This window comes from Chlamydotis macqueenii, chromosome 3, assembly GCF_036417535.1.
Source record: "Chlamydotis macqueenii isolate bChlMac1 chromosome 3, bChlMac1.mat, whole genome shotgun sequence".
NCBI classification, from domain to species: domain Eukaryota; kingdom Metazoa; phylum Chordata; class Aves; order Otidiformes; family Otididae; genus Chlamydotis; species Chlamydotis macqueenii.
The window spans coordinates 3,963,143-3,986,792 of NC_141558.1; the positions used below are offsets into that span (position 1 = coordinate 3,963,143).

Sequence of the window (23,650 nt, forward strand, 5' to 3'; positions counted from 1 at the left end):
CTTAATCATCTGTTAATTATCAAAGAATCATTGCCAACCTTTTATTATGCTAATTGCTGTCAATTTATTGCTCCCACCTGATTCGTCCTCTCTAGTGGAAGTTGTCCATTGCCATATTGGTTCTTTAAGGCAAGGATACTTGAATTTGCTATTAGGAGCTTGCATGATTTCTAGCAGAGGTTTTGTAGTGTTTTTCCTCAATGAAATAAATGACCGAGCTGCATCTTGAAGCAGTATGGCTGTACAAGCATGATGCTGTGCTTGACCTGCCTGCTGCTTCTGGAAGGTAAGGGTGGGTATAGTCTTCCTGGAGCTTGGGCTACCAACCCTTCCCCACGGGGAGGAGGTATTGGGTCACTCAGAGCTGGTATGGGCGTCTCGAAGATGACCTTGCCACAGTCTTTACAGAGGTGCAGTTCTCATAATATTTGGGAAATACATTTTGCAAGTGAAGAGAAAAGAGTTTAGAGCTTCTCCAGTTTTCTAGGAGAGGTTAATTAATGCTAGATTCAAGTGAGGGGAAATTCCTGTCCTATTTGAAAATATTGGCTGCTGACTTTAACATGATCAGATTTTCATCTGCAAAGCTCTGTCGCATCATTTCTCATCTTCTTTGTTTATTTTTTACCTAGGCCAGCTATCCTCACGGCAGAAGGAGATGGATGGACCAGTCTCTGCTCTTTTGCTGACAGACAGGCTGGAAGCATGTCAGTTCTTGTTTTACCTTTGGTTTGTGTTGGTGCATGGGCTCAGCACAGCTTGTTCACAAAAAATTTTCTTGAGTTTTGGAGAAGTCCTTCTGCTTTGGCTTAAGATGGAGAGAGACCATGGGGAGCTGACCATACGGTCTGTGATAGGGGTGGATGAGGGTTGCTGGCTCTCTGTGGCCCTAGCCGTAACCAGGCAGGGCCAGGTGCTGTTCTCTGGCCTGGAGATCATATGCTATGCCTTGACCACATCTGTTTCATTCAGCTCTTTAGATTCCAAAACAAGGTAGCCATTTCCAAGCTGCCTATTTACCCTGGTCAATGCACTGTCTTCCGTTGTATATAGGCACTAATTTGAAAGGTGGATTAGCTGACCTGAGCCCAAACTGGGCAAGTAGAGCTCTAAAAATTTAACAGCATAGGCAGAGAGGCTCTTGTGCCTGGACCCAGGCACCGTTCGTTGATTGATGTTAATGTTTTCTTGTCTTCTGTAAGTTGCCAGGCCCTTCAGGCTGCTGACTCTTGCACCCTGTTGAATTACAGAAAAGGCCATGGGCTCTGCAGAAGCATTTCTTTTAATGAATGATAGACTTCTCACCATGCCTATGAATCCTGGAAAAGGTTGAGGCTGCTTTTACAGGGAACCAAGGGGAAAAAACTGGTCCTACAGAATTCAGTGCTAAGGCTCTTGGGTCCTCAGTGGACCCTCTCATTGCACTGTAAAATTCCTCCTGGCTCCCAGGAGGGGGATTTAAATGCAAATGTGAGTTGATAATGGGACTTGTGTCATTCCATGGCTCCCAAAGGTTGATGCAATGCCAGTATATTTAGTTTAGTTGCTACCTGCTCCTTCTTACAGATTAGGAACACACAGAGGAGCAAGTAGAAGGGAAATACTTTTTTCCTCCTATTCACCCTTTGCACAAACTTGTCTCCATTCAGCTTTTATTTCAAATGAGCATTTTGAAGGTAGCCGACAGGATCAGCTTCTGGAAACAAGGGTAAAGGGGCCAAGCTGGAGCACTGTGTTCTGGAAGACATCCTCCCAAGCTGCTGCACTCTTGATCATCAGTGGGAGACAGGTTGCTCCTTTCCCATCTCACCTATTTCTCTCCCTTGTTTCCAAAGGGAGCCAAGCATGACTAGCTTAGATGTATAAAACCACATCTTTTCTTGGTTAGGTGATTCTCACTGTATTTTGCTCCCAAGGCTCAGCAAAATCCTTTGTCTCTCTGCAGCTATCCTATTCAGGCAGAAGATGGACTGGGAACCCTGCAGTGCCAAGTGGAAGGGAATCACATAGGTTGGTGTAAATGGGGAAAAATCATGGGTTTCTGTTATTCCTGAAACTTCAGAGGGTAGAGGGAGGGTGTCAATAATGAATTCCTGCTCTGTCTCCAGAGTTAGGAATGTGGCTCAGGGCTGAGTCCACAAAACCTGCTTCAGATCAAGGCTTCTCAGTCTTCAACACAGCCACTGCCATGATTTTGCATCCTCAGGACAGCCTTGGAGAAAAAGTGCAGTGCTCACATGAAACCATGACAGGATGTGGACATTGCTGACAGAGACAATGCAATTTGGAGTCTTTGCTCCATTTATTACTTTTACTTTAATCCTTGTACGTGATGGACCTTCCCTTTACTGCTTTTATAAAATAAATTGGGTGGTCCCTTCTATTCATGGTCTCTTTGTTAGCAAGTTGGATCCCTTTCATTTTTTCCTTGCCTCCAAGCAATCTGAAGGAGCTTGTAATTTCTTTTGGAGGCTTTAAGCAGCAAGCTTTCTTCTTGGGAAAGATGATCTGAATTAAATATATAAAATAGAAATTAGTATCTAGCTCTCATCTAGACACTTAATGGCGCAACGCAATAGCCTGAGCTTTTGAGATATCTGGGGATATCTAGGAGATCTCCAGTGGGGTGTCAGAGATGATGGAGGTCTTGAAGGACATCTGCACCTTCCCAGCATGGCAAGTGAGGTCAGATAGGATCCTCAGGGTCTAAGATGACACAAAGCACTTATGCTTACCAGATCCTGCTCCTGAGCTTCATCTAGCAGATTCAGATACACAACTCTATGTATCTACAGTATAACCTCTACCTACAATCTAAGTTTCTAAGAGTCTTAAACTGATATTTGGTTCAGTTCCTACACACACTCTCTGCTGAAATCAACACAACTATACTGTTGTAAGGGGAGTGCAAGGAAGAGGAGAATCGGACCCAGGACACCTGGACAAGGGTTGGTAGGATGCACTCATGGAGCCCTCCACGCTGCTGCTATAAAGCATGTTACCTTTCTCTCCTCCAGGGTCCCACAACGTTAGCTTCTCGGTGTTTAATAAAGGAAAGTGAGTAAAATTATCTCTTTTTTTTTTTTTTTTTTTTCTTTTTTTTTCCTGTGGTTTTGCATGGGGACACAGCTACATATGAGTCCAGGATAAGTGCATGACATTTTTACTAAATCTTGTGTTTCATTGCTTAGAAATGATGTTTTGCTCTCTTGAGAAGATGATCATCAGATTGGGAATGAAAAGGGAGAATGTTCTTCCCCCAAAGCGTCTGCACTTTTGGGTTTCAATACTTTAGTTTCGGTGACCAAAGCATAAGTCGCCTGTTAAGCCTAGTTGAATAAAATTCTTTCACCTCTCTTTTAACTCTTCATCCAAATGGGAAAGAATTTAGCCATAAAAGGAGGTGAAAATGAGTTTTGACAGTGTCAAAACTATACAATGGGACAGTACTTGAACAAAGAGTTTCACCCGTGTAATGGAGTCTCTTGAATCGATGTCTCCATGTGCTGGTGAAAGGTGTTGGTCCTTATAGAAATATTCCACTGTTCCTCTGGAGACCAAGTATCCAGCTCTACCAAAAAGAAGGTCTACTTAGATGGCCAAGGATCTCTCAGGTGTTTTGTCTCTCTTGCAGGTCAGCAGTACACAAAGGTGCTTGGCTCATCAGTGCCAAACAGGAGCTGTTCTTGTATCAGACGCATTCAGGTATCGCACTGACCCACCTCACCGGCTGCACTGTCTTTTGGCAGCCCCAGACCTCCCACTGTTGCTCTTCCCAGGGGTGTAATCCTGTTGTGTCCTCATTTTGAGTGTGCCACTCCTGATACGGGCTTAACTACACAAAATGTGGCAGACAAAAAATTTCAAGAAGACCAGATTTGTGTGCGAACGCTGAGTGTGCTGCCATGCACTATATCCCCAGTGGCTTAGTGTTCCTCTGGGACGGGGATATGTTTGAACTCTATTTTGGACAGCCTAACCTGAGACAGTCAGCCAGAGAACAGCGGTATGGCAGGATTTGGGATGGCATGACTTTATTGTTATTCCTTTTCCTGTCAGATCACTTGTAGACTGCAGATGTTGCATCTAGAGAAAACCTTCCCCCTTAAATCACACTATATTTGGTAAGGTTGAGATTTTAGAAATGCAGATTTTAGGGTGGAATAGATCCCACATGAGCTACCAAGGAAGAGAACGATGATCAACCAAGAACTGAGTTTTGGATAAATGGTGAATGGCAGGTTACTGCATCACTAATTTAAAATAAAAAAAATAATATTAAGGTTCATTAACAATAACCTCTGTGTGACTTCTCCAGTTATATTGTACACAGTAGACAAAGAAATCCTGAGCACCTACTCAAGCTTATGGTCATGGGCAAATAGTGTCCAAAGTTCAGCAAGACCAAAACAAGGCCCTCAAGGGAAGAGCCCAGGGGAACAGTGCTTGATCTGGGGCTGAGGCAGCTGTCTCAGCTGAAGTGCATCTACACCAATGCACGCAGCATGAGCAACAAGCAGGAGGAGCTGGAAACGATTGTGCGGCAGGATAACTATGACCTGGTTGCTATTACTGAAACGTGGTGGGACCACTCCCACAACTGGAGTGCTGTGATAGAAGGCTACAAGCTCTTCAGAAGGGATAGACAAGGAAGGAAGGGCGGTGGTGTGGCCCTTTATATTAAAGACTATTTTGACGTTGAAGAGCTTGGGGTTGGGAATGATACAGTTGAGTGTCTATGGATAAGGATCAGAGGAAAGGCCTGTAGGAGTGACATCATGGTGGCGGTCTGTTATAGACTGCCTAATCAGGATGAAGAGAAGGACGAGGCGTTCTATGAGCAGCTTGAGCGAGTCGCGCGATCGCCAGCACTCGTTCTCGTGGGAGACTTCAACTTCCCTGATATATGCTGGGAATATCATAAAGCACAGAGGAAACAGTCCGAAAGGTTCCTAGAGGGTGTGGAAGATAGTTTCCTTATGTAGCTGGTACAAAAGCCTACCAGGGGTGGTGCCCTGATTGACCTACTCTTTACTAACAGAGAAGGACTGGTGGGAGGTGTGAAGGTTGGGCACTGTCTTGGGCAGAGCGACCATGAAATTGTAGAATTCTCTATTCTTGGAGATGTCAGAAGGATCACTAGCAGAACGGCTATCCTGAACTTCAAGAGGGCGGACTTTGACTTGTTCAGGATGCTTGTTGCGAGGGTCCCCTGGGAGTCGCTCTTTAAGGGTAAAGGGGTCCAGGAAGCCTGGACGCTCCTCAAGATGGAGATCTTAAAGGCACAAGAACAGGCTGTTTCTGAATGCCGTAAGGCGAGCCGTAGGGGAAGAAGACCGGTGTGGATGAACCGGGAACAATTGTCGAGGCTCCGGAAGAAAAAGAGAGTCTATGTCCTCTGGAAGAAGGGACAGGCTACTTGGGGAGATTACAAAGAAGTTTCTAAGGTATGCAGGGAGGAAGTTAGGAAGGCAAAAGCTCAGCATGAACTCAGATTGGCCACTGCAGTAAAAGAGAATAAGAAATTCTTTTACAAATATATCAGTGGTAAGAGAAGAAACAAGGAGAATTTACACCCTTTACTTGATGCAGCAGGGAAGGTGACCACTGAGGATAAGGAGAAGGCTGAGGTCCTCAACGCCTTCTTTACTTCTGCCTTTAATAGGCAGATCAGTTTTCCTCAGGGCACTTTATGCCCTAATCTGGAAGTCTGGGATGCCAGGCCGAGTACACCCCCTGTGGTACAGGTGGAGACAGTTAGAGAGCTCCTCCTCCATCTGGACTGCCACAAGTCCATGGGACTGGACGGGCTCCATCCTAGGGTGCTAAGGGAGTTGGTGGGGGTGATTGCCGAGCCGCTCTCGGCCATCTACCAGCGCTCCTGGTTATCTGGGGAGGTCCCGGAGGATTGGAGGCTTGCTGATGTGACTCCCATCGACAAGAAGGGCCGTAAGGAGGATCCGGGGAACTACAGGCCTGTCAGCCTGACCTCAGTACCTGGGAAAGTTATGGAGCAAATCATCTTGGGTGAGATCACTCGGCATATGAGTGGCATCCAGGGGATCAGGCCCAGCCAGCATGGGTTCACGAAAGGCAGGTCGTGCTTGACCAACGTCATTTCCTTTTACGACTGGGTGACCAGACTGGTGGATGAGGGAAAGGCTGTTGATGTGGTCTACCTGGACTTCAGCAAAGCCTTTGACACGGTCTCTCACAGTATTCTTCTAGGGAAACTGGCTGCCCGTGGACTGGGTAGGTATACCCTTCTTTGGATAAAGAATTGGCCAGGGAGCCGTGCCCAGCGGTAGTAGTTAATGGAGTCAAGTCCAGCTGGCAGCCTGTTACAAGTGGTGTCCCCCAGGGGTCGGTACTTGGGCCCATCTTGTTCAATATCTTTATTGATGACCTAGACGAGGGGATTGAGTGTACCCTCAGTAAGTTTGCAGATGACACCAAGTTGGGTGGCGGTGTTGATCTGCCTGAGGGTAGGGAGGCCCTTCAGAGGGATCTGGATAGACTGGATCGCTGGGCTGAGCTGAATGGGATGAGGTTCAACAAGGCCAAGTGTCGGGTCCTGCACTTTGGCCACAATAACCCCATGCAGCGCTATAGGCTCGGAGCTGAGTGGCTGGAGGACTGTGAAGAGGAAAGGGACCTGGGGCTGTTGGCTGATGCTCAGCTGAACATGAGCCAACAGTGTGCCCAGGTGGCCAAGAGGGCCAACGGCATCCTGGCCTGCATTAGAAATAGTGTGGCCAGCAGGAGCAGGGAGGTAATCATCCCCCTGTATTCGGCACTGGTGAGGCCGCACCTCGAGTATTGTGTTCAGTTTTGGGCCCCTCACTACGAGAAAGACATTGAAGCCCTGGAACGTGTCCAGAGAAGGGCAACAAAACTGGTGAGGGGTCTGGAGCACAAGTCTTATGAGAAGCGGCTGAGAGAGTTGAGATTGTTTAGTCTGGAGAAGAGGAGGCTCAAGGGAGATCTCATTGCACTCTATATCTTCCTGAAGGCAGGTTGTGATGAACAGGGGTTTGGCCTCTTCTCCCAGGCAACAAGCAGGACCCGAGGAAATGGCCACAAGTTGTACCAGAGGAGGTTTAGATTGGACTCCCAAAGAGTGGTCAGGCACTGGAATGGCCTGCCCAGGGAGGTGGTGGAGTCTCCGTCCCTGGCAGTGTTCAAGAGGAGGCTTGATGAGAAGCTACAAGATATGGTTTAGTAGCTGTGGCAGCAATGGTAGTGGGAAGACGGTTGGACTAGATGATCTTATAGGTCCCATCCAACCATATGATTCTATGATTCTATGATTCTATATGCCCATCAGCCAAAGCAGAAGTAGGAGATCAGGGACTGCAGGGCACCAGGCAGCCTTTGACCTTAGTGAGAGGTTGCATAGAGCTGAAAGACCTCTTGGTTCACCTGCACAGGTCCCCAGCAAGGTCCCGTGAAGTTTTTGCCATTAGGTTGACTGAAATTACTGTAATGAATACACCAGTTCCTTACCAGCTGTATCTGGAAAGCTTGGCTCAAGAGGTAACAAAAGCAGGGTTTGTTTTTTTTTTTTAAAGTAGCCAACACATGTCTACGTTTTGTACATTATTTACAGCATGCAGTTTGTTTCACCTGTAAATTCAAAACACTTCGTAAAGGAGGAAAATCTTATATCCTTATTTACAAATTGAGGCACAGTAGAAGGGAACAAGTCTGCATGAAGTTCACTATTGGCAGAGCATCAGCAGAAACAAGATCAGTCAGATCTATCTAGTAAACTGTACTGTGCTAGCCAGTAGTCAATAGTGTAAAAGTAAAGTTTAAATACCAGAAGAATTAAAAAAAAAAAAATGTTGATATAGACCAATGTCCCTCATGCTTTTTTTTTTTTTAAGTCTTTTTTTCAGAACTATGCAAGTATGCTTGGGTGCTTAAACTAAGACATCTGAGTGCAAAATGAGTAAATGCCATCAAATAGAAAAACAGATTTCCAGTGTGGAAGGGCATGACTGAAACAGAGACAAAAATCCTGAAAGTTTCTCGTGATCGTGATGTGGACACTCAGATGTCAGGTGTTCAGCTCCCTCCATTTGTCTCTGAAGCCTAAGGGATGAGTGGAAAGTGTGGTAACATCTAAATCTGTAAGCTAAATTGAGAAGCAAGCCAGAGAAAGTCAAAAGGATTAGAACAGTTTTAATTCCACTTTTTTTTTTTTTTTTTGCGGGGCTCCTCCATAGCAGGGAACATACTGGTTTGCAATCTGAGCGCGACAGATGCAGCCACTGCTAAGGAACAGCCCAAGCATTACCGTGATTCTCCTGTCACTTGGACAAGTTATCCGTGTCGTTCATTCCTGGTGTAATCCCAGGATCAGTGGGATGCCTGTTTCATTCACAGGAGCCTGCTCTGGCTGGAAACAGTGCAAGTGGCTTTAACAGAAATAGGGCTGGGATTGACCTTTCCAACGCTTGTTTTCAGATTCCCCTTTTCCTTCCTCTGTAGAGATAACATCTGTGTTCCCAGCTGGTGGGAGTCTCGGAGGAGGCACTGATCTCACTGTCACGGGGGATTTCTTTGAGGAGCCGGTGCAGGTCACTGCTGCAGGTAAGAAGAGAAATGTGAATTTTTTCTTTTTTTTTTTTTTTTTTTTTTGCAATACAATGGTCGTGACCCTGACCACACAACCCAACTGATGCTCATGAATGTATGGGAGTCGCAGGACTCACCATCATTCTGACTCCGGGCATGACATTTTTTCTTCCTTGATAGCCCGAGTCCAGGCTTTTAGCAGTGTTGACTCCTTTTGGAAAGAAGATGGGTTCATGCTGCAGCTCAACTGTGTTTCCAAGCCCTCACACAGCACATTTGTCTCTTTTTCCTGTTGCCAGGTGTCCCCTGTAAAGTCAAGCATGTCTCTCCCCAGCAAATCAGATGCACCACTGAGGCTGTCGGCAAGGGCAGGAGGCTTGGTGCTCCTCAACCAGGTACGGTATTCGAATAACTGAAGGTCTGAACTAGCAAATGCAGACGTGGAAACAGAGGGCAGAAATTGTTTGGCGAGGAACGCAATGAAGAAATAGGGCTTTCCAAAATGCTATCTGCTTAGGCATGGGCTAGATGGACTTCAGTTCAGGACTCCATGCTTCAATTGGACTAGAAGACCTTCAAAAGTCCCTTCCAACCCAAAAACCGTTCCATGGTTCTACAGCAAGGAAAGGCAAGGTGGAGAGCTCAGCTCATTGCTTACGAATGGGTTATGGTGGGAGCCTCGTCAGCCTGGTGTGTAGAGCTGTGGGAAATGAGGGGAAAAAAAAGGATGGATAGCAGAGGAAGGATGGGTGAACTAGAGCTCCTGCAGAGGCTTCTGCAGGCACTGCTTGAGTGGAACATCGCAGTAGGAAATTATTGTGTGTAAAGTGAGGCTTGGCTCCTTAGAATCAGAGAATGGTTTGGGTTGGAAGGGACAGTTAAAGGCCACCCAGTCCAACACCCCTGCAAGGAGCAGGGACATCTCCAACCAGATCAGGTTGCTCAGAGCCTCATCCTTCTGTGGGTCAGCTCAGTACCTTTTCCTGCAAGCGTAGACATGTCAGCTTGGTTGGATGCTCTGTGCTCTGCAGACTTTTATTCTTTCCAGTGGAGGATTTCAAAGTAGAACAAATTCCCTAAAGCGAGATCCGTGTTCTGTCTTGCACTGCAAAAAAGACCACAAACAGAGCAAATTTATTATTAAAATTTTCTGGTTTGGCCTGCCTCCTTACACTGCTGATTCTAGTGTGTGCTCTGGGATTTTTTTTTGTTGTCTGCTGCTGAAACCCTTTTATTTTAACTTTCTAGGAAACAGAGGGCTTCTCTTTGAAGTCTGGGATGACGCCTCCGGTCTGACAGGAGCAGGTCCTGGGTATAGATGGCAGTTTGTACCTAATGCCAGTTCCCCAGTAAGATTTCTATCTGGGACAAAGAAGTCCTTCAGGTACTCAATGATCTTAAAAAGAGACGAAGCCACGGCAATTGCCTCTAGCAGTGTAAGGTGTAGCAATAACACCTGACAGCTCTTTACAGTAGAGCCTGACTACATAACTCCTATAAATCAAAGCAAATCATCTGCTCCAAAGTCCCTTTGAGGCTCAAAATATGCAGTAAAATATTTTATTTTCTCTTTTTTTTTTTTTTGGTCTTTTTTTTCCTTCTTTCATTCAGTATTTCTGCTCTACCTGGCCTAGATGTGCTGAAATAACCACAAAATAAATTGCTGCCGAGGTAGAAGGAGCTCCAGTTAGAGGCTGTCTTGGGCTGGAGCTCTGGTCAGATGTGGAGGGGACCAGATCCTCAGCTGATGTTGGCAGCTGCAGCTCAAGTGGAGTTAATGGAAATAGTCTGAATTTTCCCTGAGCTTCGAAAAGACTGAACCATGTTGGTGCCCATTAACTCTTGAGACATATTTTTGAAAAGCTGTGTAATATGAACAAATGTTTTAATTTTTCTATCACTTTTTAATTTTTCTTAGTTGATTTTGTGTGTGATTTTGAGCCTTTCCCTGCCTGTTCAGGGTTAAGACTTTGCTTGAGAACAAATGCGCAAAAAAATGACCAACAGCCAAACCATACTTATTTTCATGGAGCTGTTTTGGTTTTGTTTTTTTTTTTCCCTTTTTGAAAACTCCTGTAAAGCATAAAGGACATTTAATGTGAAAATGGACCATTTTGAGGTTCCTTCAGTTTTAAAATGCCAGAGTTTGTTTTGTTATAACTTGATCTCACTCTCCTTATTACTCGGTGTGTGTGTGAAGTTGGGATGTGGGGCTGGTGGGATTTTGCAGAAATTCTTTTGTATGTTGTGAACGTTCTGCCTTTGCTTAGTTCCAGGCTTCGTGGTTTTTTTGTGGCTCCTGAGACCAACAATTACACCTTCTGGATTCAGGCAGATGGTCCAGCATCTCTATACTTAAGTTTGTCCCAAGATCCAGAACATAAGGTATTACTCCTGGCAAAGAAAAAATGAGATCAGGATAAAAAATTATTTTAATTACGGTCATAATAAGTGGGGATTTCCCTCATGTGAATTGGCTTATTGCCCATTATTATGAATCTGTTGCAGAGTGAAATCTGTATAATTATATGTGATGCTTTACATTGGCGCTATCAACTGCTTAGCTCATGAAAAACTCACTCTTGCAACTAGAGTCTTTGAATATCTTTTCCAGAAGACCTTTTTCTTAGCTCAGCACATCAGCGTGGCTAACAATATGTGCAAGGGGACCTGGGAGATTTCTGTCTGGCTTCCTCTGTTTACGTCCTTTTTTTTGCCTGTTAAAATTTTGCCTTCTGAAAACATTGGTCCTTCCCTTTGAAAAGTGGAGAGGATGCTATAAATGAAGGTGAACTGTTTCTCCAGGCTATTCTTAAGCCTGGTAATGAACAGTGCTAGAAGAAATAGGATTTCTTAATTATACGTATATATATATATAAGAGTATCATTGCTGTTCTTACTAATGGTAAAATACTACACCTCAGAAGGCAATAGAGATAGTTCTTTTGTTTTTGGAGAATATGAGATATAGAAATGAAATAATCCACAAAAAGCTACATGGGGAACAGTTATTAGGGCTAGGGTCAGTTATAAGAATTATCTTCATAGTATTGAACCATGAACCAAAGCTCTTTGAGATGGTGGCTTTTTCCTGTAAAACAGGAAGGAGTGTGTCAACCATGAACCCACTGCTGTCAGCTATAACCATAAGTCTGGTTTTTTGGAGTTGTGATGTTGGACTAAGTGTCTTGGGGCTGGAGAAATGTCTCCTACTGACTGATTTCGTTGGTCTGGACACAGGTGAGAATAGCTTCTCTCCCTGCTGGTAACTCAGAGTGGTCTGAGAACTGGGTGAAGAGCTGGAGTGAGCGTTGGCAGCCAAAATCACAGAAATTTGAGCTAACTGCTGGCTCAAGGTACTACCTGGAAGCACTTCATCATGGAAAGGCACCCAGTAAAGGAATGAGAGTTGGAGTTCAAATACACAACACGTGGCTGAATCCCCATGTGGTGAACAACTACTACATTGAGAGGCACGAAATTCAGGCTCGTGCCTTGCGACTTCCAGAAGTGCAGGTCAGTGCTGCGTGCTTGGCCCTGGGAGCTCAACTATCCCTGGTTCAGTTGTCACGGATGACAGAAAATCCTAATTGTGAAGGCTAGACGTGACAGTGTGTTCCCATCTTGTTTTAATCTGATGAGATAGTTGATGAATATTGTTGTGAGCTGAAGGTGTGTGTGGTTTTTACGCACATTGGTGGATGTATGTAAACCCTATGGTAGCATCGTAATCTGCTCATGTGTTAAAGAATAAGGAATGCTGACTCCTCTAAGGTTTTATCTCACTCATTAATGCCTCACCTAGTTACTTAATGCTAATTAATACAAGCTTGGAATAGTTTTTATTTCACCCCGTCAATGACAGCATACTCAATGTGTGCATCTGTTTAACCCAATATTGCAGTCAGACGATAGAAACTTCCAGTTCGACGAAGTCCTCGGCAATGAGGGAAATCTGTCGTAGTGGTTAAATCCCACAGCTGCAGGCTGGGAGCTTTAGGGACCACTTGGGGATGCTAGTGTGTCTGCACAGGCCATGTATCCCTGGTGCTCCTGTTAATCTAAGAACGAGAGCCCAAGGCTCGTGTCTGGACAGACCATGGAGGACAAGAGCAGTTTAAGTGCAGCTGAAGGGATCCTTGCTTTATAGCGGCTTAAAGAGGCAAAATCCTATCTGTAAAATCCTGCTTGGTAGAAGACACCAGGTTTGAAGTCTGTGTTTCTCATGCAGCTTGTATCTGTTTTCATTTATTTGCCTCTTTACTTTCCAGATGTTGACTGTGTCTGGTACAGGATGGTTCAGTATCTCCTGGAACAACACTTTGCGCAGAATGATCCCCACAAACGCTACGGCTCACCAGGTAGGCGTCATTAATCACGGACACTCAGTCCTCTGCTGTAATTGATGGAGCTGTGGTGCGTGACAGCAGTTAAGTGTTTAGTCCAGAAGCTGAGAAAAATTTCATATGATGTAGGGGTGATTTTTGTTACTGGGAGTGTCTCAAAATGGGATTTTTTTGGAGGCTGACTCCCAGGTATATTCTAAGCCTATCACAGCATCTTTGCATATCATGTCAGCAATGAAGTGTGTAGTATTTTCAGGTGCCGGATCCTTGGACTTCTGTAAAACAAAATATGTAGTGTACAGCTCTTACTTAAGGCATGAGATTAGATCCAACTTCTCCAAAATTCCATAGTCTCTTGATGCAGTAATTGGTCACTGTCAAAACTACCCTGGGTGACATCTCCATGAAGGTCACTAGACATCTACTCAACACAGCTAGTGGAGCCTGGAAGGGCATGCAAGTGCCCAGGCTGTGATATAACACATGTAAAAATTCTGCACCTTTCTGAGGAGGCTACTAGATGCCTAAAGGATGCCCCACACCCTCTGAAGGGTTTATTCTCTGTGTTGGGCTGAATTTTACCCTCTACTCCTTGGCTACCTGCTCAATCAGAGCTGCCTTGCCGCTGGTCCCTGCCTGATGAAAACTGCAGTGATGACTTGTGTGTTGATGCTCTCTGCTGAAATGAGCCAGACACTGTTGTACTGCGACTGCTATTCACGTTCTTATTTTTTTTTAAAGGTGCAAACAGCAATAGAGGAACTTCTTTCAATAGGATGTGAAGCTGAGCCAACCTCTGCTAAAATGCTTTTCCGTGGTGGCTTTGAGAAAGAAGGTAGTGATCTTCCCTGACAAATAAGCAGTGTTTAGTGTGAAAGTTGATTTCCTTTTATGAGATAAATGTACTTTAAACATTTAATGATAGCAAATTTACACTTTAAATGGGTTTAAATATATACATTTATGTTTCTCAGCTATTTATTATTTGTTTGTATTCTGATGGGAGAATTTATGGAACTAATGTTAAAACCAACATGACTGATGTAGTAATGAGAGATTCTTTCTGAAATACGTTGTATGACTCAGTCATATTGCAACACACTTGTCAAAGCAGGTGATATGTTTTTATCAGAAATGTTAGGAGTAGAGACAAAATTGCAAGTTCTGGGGCATTTGAAATTATTCATGTTTCAATATGTCTTCTGGGGAAGCAGATCTGGTGTAGCCTATAGCTACAGCTCAGGCTGTGGAAACAGTTGACTCTGAAAGTGAAGATGTCCAGAGCCCTTGCTTCTTGACTAGTCAGGCAAGGTATAAAACATAAATCCCTTTTGTAAAAAAAAAAAAAAAATTAAAAATTATTTGATAATACTTTTCTAACATGAGTGTTGCACACATTAGAAAGTTACTCTGTTTTATATAAGACAGCAATAATAGTGTACTAATCCTATGCCAAAAAGTAGATGATTGCCTAGAGACCTCTTATTACGTCCTCATGTTCATTACGGATAGAGAACAGGCCCCAGCCGGAAATGTGCATATTTGGTTATTGACTCCTGCAAGTGGAGGAAAGCAATTCATTAACTTAATTCTGGAGGGAGGGCAGCTTTAGGCAAAAAAATAAAAACAGCAATTGGACATTTAAAATCTAGTTATATGATCCTAAATCTACAATTCTGCCAACAAAGAAGAGGAAAAACTCGAGTTAAAAGCCAATGATTGTTCAATAGTAGAGTGGGAATAAAAATTTGATGCATAACAGAAAAAAGGAGAGCCTGAATTTTCATTGATGATTGTAAAATATAGAAAATACTAAAAACCAGCAGAACAATGGTGAAATTGTGGTGAACAAATGCCAGAAAAGTAAAAGAACAACCACACACGTTCACATCTAGGGTCCATCTAGCCCAATGTCCTGTCTTCAGCAGAAACCAAAATGGGTGCCAAGGGAAGAGTGAAAACTGAATGACTACTTATGATAGTTCATCATTAATTATCTCCAAATGGGCAGTATTTTCAGCTCAATTAATTTCCTGAGTGTGATATATTTTTTTATTTAATTACCTTCAGTAACTCTCCCATCCCTGTACTTAGTCTCTTTTTGAACGCAGAAGAACTGCTACGATTTCAACAGGTCCAACACTTGTGCAAAGAATCACAGCTACATCTTTTTGCCCTTTTCCCCAACTCTGCTATTAACTTCATTTGGCGGGCTTTATTTCTCTTATTGGAAGAAGAGGTGAATTGTCAGTACTTACTGACAATTGTCATGACAATGCCTCTTTTGTACTAGGAGCAGAAGAAATTTTAGTAGTTTTTTTCAGCAGCATAGTTGATAAGCCGATGGAACATCCCCCTGGGGAAGATGGATTCAGTGTTGCTTTATACATCAATTTCCAACTTTGAGTGTTTTCTGGAAAGAAAGGGTGGATTTGGTAAAAAATACTCTATCTGGCTACAGACAGTGTTATGAGGGTTTATGGGCAGAACAGTAATCTAATGGTGCCTTCTGTCTTTCAGCACCCTTAAACTAGAGAGCAACTGCCCTGCAGATGGTCACCATTTATCTGGGCAGGAGAATACAAAACAGTAGGAATTTTTGACAAATTTTGGACACCTGTTTCCTATATTTTCATGAATCTCTTGACTGTACTGGCATCTTCTGAATTATTTTCAAGTCTTTCATCCCCTCTTGTTTTGGTTGTTTTTTTTTTTTTTTTTTTTTTTCAAATCTCTGTCAGATAAAAAGGGCTTCATTACTACAGGACACATTGACAGTGGTACAGAACCTTTCTGTGGGAGGTTCAGTGTTCGTGGACCAAGCCAGCTGGTGAAAACTTCCCCATCAACTCTACCAAGATATGACCTCGCTGAATATACACATGTAAGTAGCTACTCTTGATGAGCAGGTTGCACTGAGGAGTAAGTACTTGGAGCTAAATTAGCATTAAAATGTCAGTTGGTCTGCTTAGACTCCTCCTAGATCCACAGAGATTCATGTCTTTGGACTATGCTTGTGGAAAAAGCAGAGTGTCTTTGGTTGACTGGGTGGATGGTTTGAGATCTGAGAGATATGGAAATTGCTTAACACATCTGGCTGCTCTCTGCTCCTTGGGATACAACCTCTGCTGAGGGAAAGGAAAAGGTGGGACGGTGTTGGGAAAAAAATGGAAGATGCAGGAATGATTGTTTCTCAACAAAAGCAAAAGCCCTTGTTTTTTAAGGGTCCACTTTGGCTAAGTTTTCTGCTCATTTTCTACATCTACTTTTAATAAGAATAAGGTCTTCTAGATTCCAACCCTGTCACTCTTTCTTTGTTGCCTGGGTGAAGGCAAATAGTTGGGTGTTGAAAGAAAGGAGGAGGCAGAGATCGTCCCCAAAGACTCCTGCAGTCCTCCCAGGCTCTTTCCAGTTCCTCTTCACAGACTTCTTCCTCTTTCCCCACCTGACACCCACCCCAAATCTTGTACCTTGCGAATCTTATGAATTCCTGCAGTCTCCTTTCCTCCCTCCCAGATACTCAAAATCCTTGTTGATTCTTTCCAGCTGTTTTGCCCCAAAACCTCAGTGAAGCTGAGGGATCAGTTTCAGACTATGTGGTGGCACACAGGCTAACCAGATGCTAGAGCACCGTCCCCTCTGGGTATTATTTAAGGCAACTTGTTCTTAAGGGATGGACTTTACTGCTGACCTTGAGCAAAATTTTTCCCTACTGATGTTAAACAGAATACAATATCCCCTACAAACTTTATTTGTTACCTGTTTTGATTTGTGAAAGGCTTTTTCCTCATTTTTGCAGGTGTGTTTTGCACGTAAGGGCCATTTGAGCAAGATCTTTCATATCTCAGTGTCCTACATCAATGTCTCTTTATCTTCAGTGAAGAGGAACCTCACCTGCTTATGGGATTTCAATGAAACTTCCTCTAAAAGGTATCCAGACACTTACAGTTTCCAGAGATGGCATTTTCCGTAGTAACAAAGTGTAGTAGGAAAACTGAGAGAAGTAAGATCTAATTTGTATAGGAACAAATTGTCAGTTGGGGTAAGCTGACAGATTTTCTGTCCCTGCAAAGGCATTCCTGCAACACACTTCCATTCTTTTTGAGTATTTACCGAGTAAATCTGTGTGTTTCTTGTTATATGCACTATCTCTCCATAGTAATGCAGAGATAAGAATTTGTTCTGTCTCTGGTAAACACATCAGAAGGTTTTTGAGGACACTAATTTCACGATTTTTGTCAAACAGTCATCAGATTTTCTTCAGTGAGACAGACGAATTGATTTCCAACCCCCACCCTCCCCGCCCCAGGAAACTTAAGAGATCATTGGTACACGAAGTTTTGAAAGTTGATGTAGTCTTTGATTTTCTTTATTTCACTTAAAATACATGAGTGGAAAAACTTGGTACTAGTAGTAAAGTTAGGGACAGGCAGACTTAAAAAATCAGGAGTCTCTGAAGAACTTCAGGAAGTGAAGTTGTCAGCTTTGGTATCTGTGACGTTGTGTAAGGGAGTGCGGGCGTGCCTGGAAGGGGAAGAGAGGATTGGGATTAAACTACTGCATGATGGAGAGCCTTGAGCAATCGTCTGGTATTCCCAAGGGGTCTGATTGACCTGTGTTGAGATCACTGATGCTATTGTAGTGATGGTATAACCTTGGTGTCTTCCAGCTGGACATTTACCTGCACTGACCTCTGGAATGGGTGTGTGAATCGCTCCACGCTTCTCCAGGACCTCCCTACCAATTCCCCGGTGTTTGTCCATCAGATAGACTTGCTCAGCCCTGTGTGGCAAAAGGAAACATCTGGGTCATTTTACCTTGATGAAGTTGTCATCGCAGACAGAGCTGTGACTGGTAAAGGAATCAGATTATTATTTTTTTTTTCTTTTCTGCTTGTTACCCTCTTTCCAGGATACTGGTTGAAACTTTTTCAAAAGGGAAGGGTATTTCACAACAGGCACGAATATAATTTTATTTTATTTTATTGAACTTACGTTTTTAATGAAAAAAATTAATAAGGAATTGACAAATATCAATATTCTTGGTTTATTTTTAAATGTATTTCTACAAATGTAACTCTTGAATGGTCTTGCCTAGAAAAACACAAACAAAAAGCCCTCAAGCAGAAACGTTTCCAGATATGAAATTAAAATAACCTAGACACAGTGACAGCTATTCTCCTTGTTCTCATGAATACTTGTGCTCTTTTTCTTTCAGTTTTTCAGAGGCATCCTAAACCACCGTGGCTAGGTGGCAGGATAGTTGAAGCAGTATCTGTGGTGGGGTCTTCTCCCACCTACAATGTGTCCTGGATGGTGTCTGGCTGCAGTGCAAGTCTGCCCCTTCTCTCTCTAAGGTAAGGGACGATGAGTAGATTATCTCAATACTCTTGCAGTTCCCCCTGACATGTCTGGAGCTCGTTGTCATCTAAGATAGGACATGAGAGACAGTGGAGGATAAGACTATGGCTTGGTAATCCTTGTGGTTTCATTGGAATCTTCTCCTCCAGGCATTTCACATAGGCCACATTCAGACTGTTCAAACTACTGAATCCTGCACAGATGTCTGTGCTCAGTAGATGGGCTGCAGTTCTAAATTAAGATACTTAATTTCACTCTCAGCCCATGAGTGTTTTGAGCTTTGCTCACCATATAGGATCTTGAACATTTATTGTAGACATCTTAGTAAAGATATCTGGTTCTAGTATTGAAGTTCCGTTGTATGAGCCGGATTCTGTTGCTAAAACAGAGATATTTAAGGTGCTTCCACTAACCTGAGGTATGTAAAATATGTATGGGCCACCAAGATGTGATGTAGGGCTAGAAGGAGATGTAAGCCCTTCTGAAACAGAAGGTGGAGACCAACCAGAGATGCTTTCAGACACCTTTGATGACACCAATTGCCATGTAAGGCGATAGAAGTCCACCTTATGTGTTCTTTTTTTGCTGAGATGGTTTCTGTTCTGGAAGTCCCAACAATGAAAGAGGAGGCAGAGCCATAGGCTAACCAGATCAACCGGCAGAGAATACGTCTTGTAAAAGTTGGACTGTACCCAGTCGAGTCAGCAAGGGCCTGATGGGACAGCATCGGTGGACAAGGGATGAGCAATGGATATCATCTACCTGGACTTGTGCGAAGCTTTTGACACTGTCCCGCACGACATCCTTCTCTCTAAACTAGAGAGACATGGGTTTGATGGACGGACCACTCGGTGGATAAGGAGTTGGCTGGATGGCCACACTCAGAGAGTGGTGGTCAACAGCTCAATGTCCCTGTGGAGACCGGTCACGAGTGGCGTCCCTCAGGGGTCCGTGTTGGGCCCAGCCCTGTTCAACATCTTTGTCGGCGACATGGACAGTGGGATAGAGTGCACTCTCAGCAAGTTCGCCGATGACACCAAGCTGTGTGGTGCCGTCGACATGCTGGAAGTGAGGGATGCCATCCAGAGGGACCTTGACAGGCTGGAGAGGTGGGCCTGTGTCAACCTCATGAAGTTCAACCAGGCCAAGTACAAGGTCCTGCACCTGGGTCATGGCAATCCCAGGCACAAATCCAGGCTGGGCAGGGAATGGATTGAGAGCAGCCCTGAGGAGAAGGACATGGGAGTGTTGGTGGATGAGAAGCTCAACATGAGCAGGCAATGTGCTCTTGTGGCCCAGAAGGCCAATCGCATCCTGGGCTGCATCAAGAGGAGCGTGGCCAGCAGATCGAGGGAGGTGATTCTTCCCCTCTACTCTGCCCTGGTGAGACCCCACCTGGAGTACTGTGTCCAGTTCTGGAGTCCCCAACACAAGAAGGACATGGACCAGTTGGAGAAGGTCCAGAGGAGGGCCATGAAGATGATAAGAGGGCTGGAGCACCTTTCCTATGAGGACAGTCTGAGAGTGTTGGGGTTGTTCAGCCTGGAGAAGAGGAGGCTCGGGGGTTGGACTAGATGACCTTTGAAGGTCCCTTCCAACTCCAACCATTCTATGATTCTACGAATAGAGGCAGGCAAGTGAGAAGCTGGAATGGTGTAGCCTCTTCTCCTCCACAGCAGCCAGCTCTTAGTTTGGCTCAGTCACGTCGCCCAATGTGACTTGCTCGGGTGTCCACAGGAAACCTCCTTTCAGAAGAAGGTGAAGCTCAGTCTACTGTAACTTAAATTGGTTCTTACCTTGTGGTCTCTCCTCTTTCAAATAAAAGCAAAACAACGTGTCATTAGTTTTGAGTGCTCTGTGACAGCTAGATTCTCGTTTCGGAGGTGACTAAGATCTGAAGAAAATTAGGCTGCTTGATTTGGTTCCCAGAGCAGCCAAATCCTTGCATTTCCTGATGAAATCCAAGGTTTTGGTGAATTAATCACCTGTTTGTGTTCAGAGACATGTTCCAAGTCAGCACAAAGGAAATGACTGATGTGAAAATGCCTTGGAGTGAAAGACTTAAGAAGCTCAATCTGTTCAGTTTATCAAAAGAGGATTAAGGGATGGATTGATCACAGTACCTCTCACCAGGAAAAAAAAAATGAAGGGCTTGACACTGGTGGCCTCCTCCAACTCACAGAGGAGGATGTAAGAGAAACCAGTGTGTGATGCTGAAGCCAGAAAGACTTAAAACAGAAATCAGCTTTCAAAATGAGTGGGCTGATCACTGTCTTTGGACGTTCTTCAAAACAAACTTGGCCTTTTCTCTTAACTGAGCATATGCTGTGCTGTATTCTAGTACAAATTGCTGCAGTCGAGGCAGGGATGTTAGCTAAAATCTGATGTACGTCAGATGGGAAGGCTCAGAGGCCCTTTCTTCATATTCTTGAAATTCGTTTTGTGGAAGCCACGACTGGGGTGAATTTTCAGCTGTTATTCACACACTGAACCACGTGGTGGCATCGTTGTACCACATAGAGTCTCTTTTTCCTTTGAAAAAGGAGAATTTTAGTGTCAAGGAAGAAAATGTTTTAAGTTTTAGATACAGAGCTTTGGAAGAATTCTAATACCAAATATCACTGTAATTCAGGGGAGTTAAGATTTTGATAGGCTCGAAGAAACTACATACAGGATGAAGCAGGAAAACTTTTTGCCTTGGTGTTGTAGCTGCTGTTCAGGCTACGTTGAGTTGGTACATTAAAAACACCAGTAGTGGGGCAAGACTTACTTGCACTTGGTGCTGTATGAACTATTTCTTCTATTATAATTAAAAAATTTGGTATTGCATCATTTTCTGTTCTGTGCATTGCCTCCATCATGTAGGTGTAAGTTGGGAGCACTCAATTCTGTTTGAGCTCTGAACGTGTTCTCCTTCAAGAGTGTTTTTCCCATAGGTGTCCTTCTGCTGCTGGTGACGTGGGGGTGTCAGGAGTGGGGGTCTTGACTGCTAATGCCTTCATGTGAACCCTCTCTGTCACACAGAGGTGCTTTGCTTGGGGAGGGCTCTAAGGAGTATGGCCACCTCTGTGTTTCCACGGAAGATGTGAGAGTCAGCCTCACCATTCAGAGACTGCAAAAGTCATCCCCACCTATTGGAGGGACCTTCCGCATCCACTTGGCCAATACAGTGATATCAGGTAAGAGAAGATGCAGGTACAAGACCTGGATGTCCTTTGCAGAAAGCCAAGTGAAGAAGAGACAATATTGAACCTTGGAAATGCTTGGGGTGTGGACTGGCAGATGAAACCCATTGTGGTAGATTTTTGCATTTGACGTCCTTCAAGACAGGAGTTAAGGATTATAGGCAGGATAGTATTTCTAGATGTTAAGTAAGGGGTTCCAAAATGCATACAGTGACTGTGAAGTACTTGCCTTAATAGTAAAGAACTTTGAATCAGATCTTGAATTGGGATTTTTCATCTCAAGGTTTCATTATGCTGATGTTTCTCCAGTACGTATACTTCTGGCCATCTTGTATAAGACACTTGCAGGTTACCAGAAAATTCATTCTATTGTAGAATTAACAGGGTTGGTAATTGGCAGCCGATACCTGTCCTGGTTTTGGCTGGGATGGAGCTGATTTTCCTTTCTTCCCAAGTCTCTCCCCCATCCAGCTGGTAAATGGTGGGTAAGTGAGCGGCTGCGTGGTACTCAGTTGCTGACTGGGGTTAAACCACTACAATAACACAAAAGCTTTTGTGCATATAATTGCTTGACTTGAAATGGTTCATGCTTTAGATGTGCTAGGTTTTATTGTGTTTAGTTTAAATAATCAAAGAGGCTTAGAATGAAAGTGAGCACTTTAATCCGAGCAAGGCAAATGACAAAGCTCTTGACTGAGGAACTGGTGACTCAGTTACAAAGTCAGATAATAAAATAGGAAAACACAACCTTAGAATATTTGTGAAACAACTCTTTCCTCTGTGTTGTCACTTAAGATTTTCCTGCAATGGCTGAAGGCTGTCTCAATAGTGCCCTGCTTTGAATATAATCTTTTAAAAATGTACACCATTCCTCCTGCCCTTTCTCCAGGTCTTGTGCTTTCCCCTCTTTCTTATGAATCAGTTTAGAGAGTTTTATTGCATCTGCAGCTTTGAATGGCTGTGAATATTTATGTCAAAAGAAATAAAACATCACTTGCATTTATTTGGGATTGAACACTACAAAGTCTTCTTGAGAGACTGACTCTCTCTGTACCTTCTTCATCCTGGAAGTTTCTGACCTTTCTATTTTGAAGGAACATAACTTGCACACTGAAACTTTGTCTCCCAAAAATGTAGGTGGCATATAATTAAAAATATTACTTAGACAAAATTTCTGATGGTCCCAACAGTAGAGATGTGTCTAGATTTTCTAAGCTGTTAAATAGTTTAGATCTTTTGGCATTTCGGACCCAGTAAATTTATGTCTGCTGCTTTTTTTTTGGCAGTTACAGACATTTGAACCACAACAGCCTCACGCTCATAATGAAACTTTCTTTTCTGGGAGCAGGTAGATGTGCTCTCCTAGTGATGAGAATATTCACTTTTTTCTAATGTCTCTTACAGATGTTTCAGTGCACATTTCCTCCCACCATCTCCGCAAGCTTCTGCAAGACAACATAGATAACACTACTGCTCCATACTTCAACACCAGCGACTTTGTTGTGACCAAAGACTCAAACTCTTGCTATGAAAGCATCTGGACATTGACTTGGAAAACAAAAACTGGGGACCTGCCCAATGTTATCAATGTACAGTATTTTACTAACACCCACTTTGAACCCCATTCAATGTCTTCGGCCTTGACCGATTCATTCTCCCAGCATTTGTTTTTATGCAGACACTTGTGGGACCTTAGCTGAATGTCTTCCTATTAGGAAGAGCAGCTTAAGCAAATTCCAGATTAGATGATTTAAAAATCAATTGCAGTTACAGGAGGAGAAATTACATCTTCAGAGCCCATGCTTCAAAATAAGGCTAGAACGTCATTTCTGTGCTTTATTGCAGTTCTGCAGAATGAAGGGACTGCTATACAGAAATGAAAGCTGCTACAATCACACTAATATTTCAGTAGAGTAACTGAACCTCACTACAGGTTTGTGGGCATTTATGGGCAAAGAAGGTCCCTTTTTTTGAGAACTACACTGTGTGGGTTCATATCTGGTTCTCGTAAGTTTCAGATGAAGGTTCAGTTCACTCTCCCATTCCAAGATTTATCATTTAAGTTTTGCTTCAAGTAAAATGGTCTTTTTTTTTTCTTTTTTTTTTTTTTCTTTTTTTTTTGTATAAGGACTGAGCTGCTTCCTTCCTCAAAAAGAAAAACTACTTATTTGTATAT

At 43.5% G+C, this 23,650-nt stretch overlaps 1 protein-coding gene across 1 annotated transcript in view; it reads left to right on the top strand.

Annotated features, from left to right (window-relative positions):
• The window catches only part of PKHD1 (PKHD1 ciliary IPT domain containing fibrocystin/polyductin), a 269,755-nt gene that overhangs the window by 9,423 nt on the left and 236,682 nt on the right, over window positions 1–23,650 (top strand). Inside the window, exons 7-23 of the mRNA XM_086744158.1 lie at window positions 633–707; window positions 1,946–2,010; window positions 3,018–3,057; window positions 3,635–3,705; window positions 8,497–8,598; window positions 8,883–8,978; window positions 9,832–9,967; window positions 10,854–10,968; window positions 11,824–12,099; window positions 12,855–12,944; window positions 13,671–13,764; window positions 15,671–15,813; window positions 16,729–16,859; window positions 17,599–17,783; window positions 18,147–18,285; window positions 21,314–21,468; window positions 22,879–23,063. Coding sequence (XP_086600284.1) covers window positions 633–707; window positions 1,946–2,010; window positions 3,018–3,057; window positions 3,635–3,705; window positions 8,497–8,598; window positions 8,883–8,978; window positions 9,832–9,967; window positions 10,854–10,968; window positions 11,824–12,099; window positions 12,855–12,944; window positions 13,671–13,764; window positions 15,671–15,813; window positions 16,729–16,859; window positions 17,599–17,783; window positions 18,147–18,285; window positions 21,314–21,468; window positions 22,879–23,063 — 2,098 coding nt within the window. The remainder of the gene's footprint in view (window positions 1–632; window positions 708–1,945; window positions 2,011–3,017; window positions 3,058–3,634; window positions 3,706–8,496; window positions 8,599–8,882; window positions 8,979–9,831; window positions 9,968–10,853; window positions 10,969–11,823; window positions 12,100–12,854; window positions 12,945–13,670; window positions 13,765–15,670; window positions 15,814–16,728; window positions 16,860–17,598; window positions 17,784–18,146; window positions 18,286–21,313; window positions 21,469–22,878; window positions 23,064–23,650) is intronic.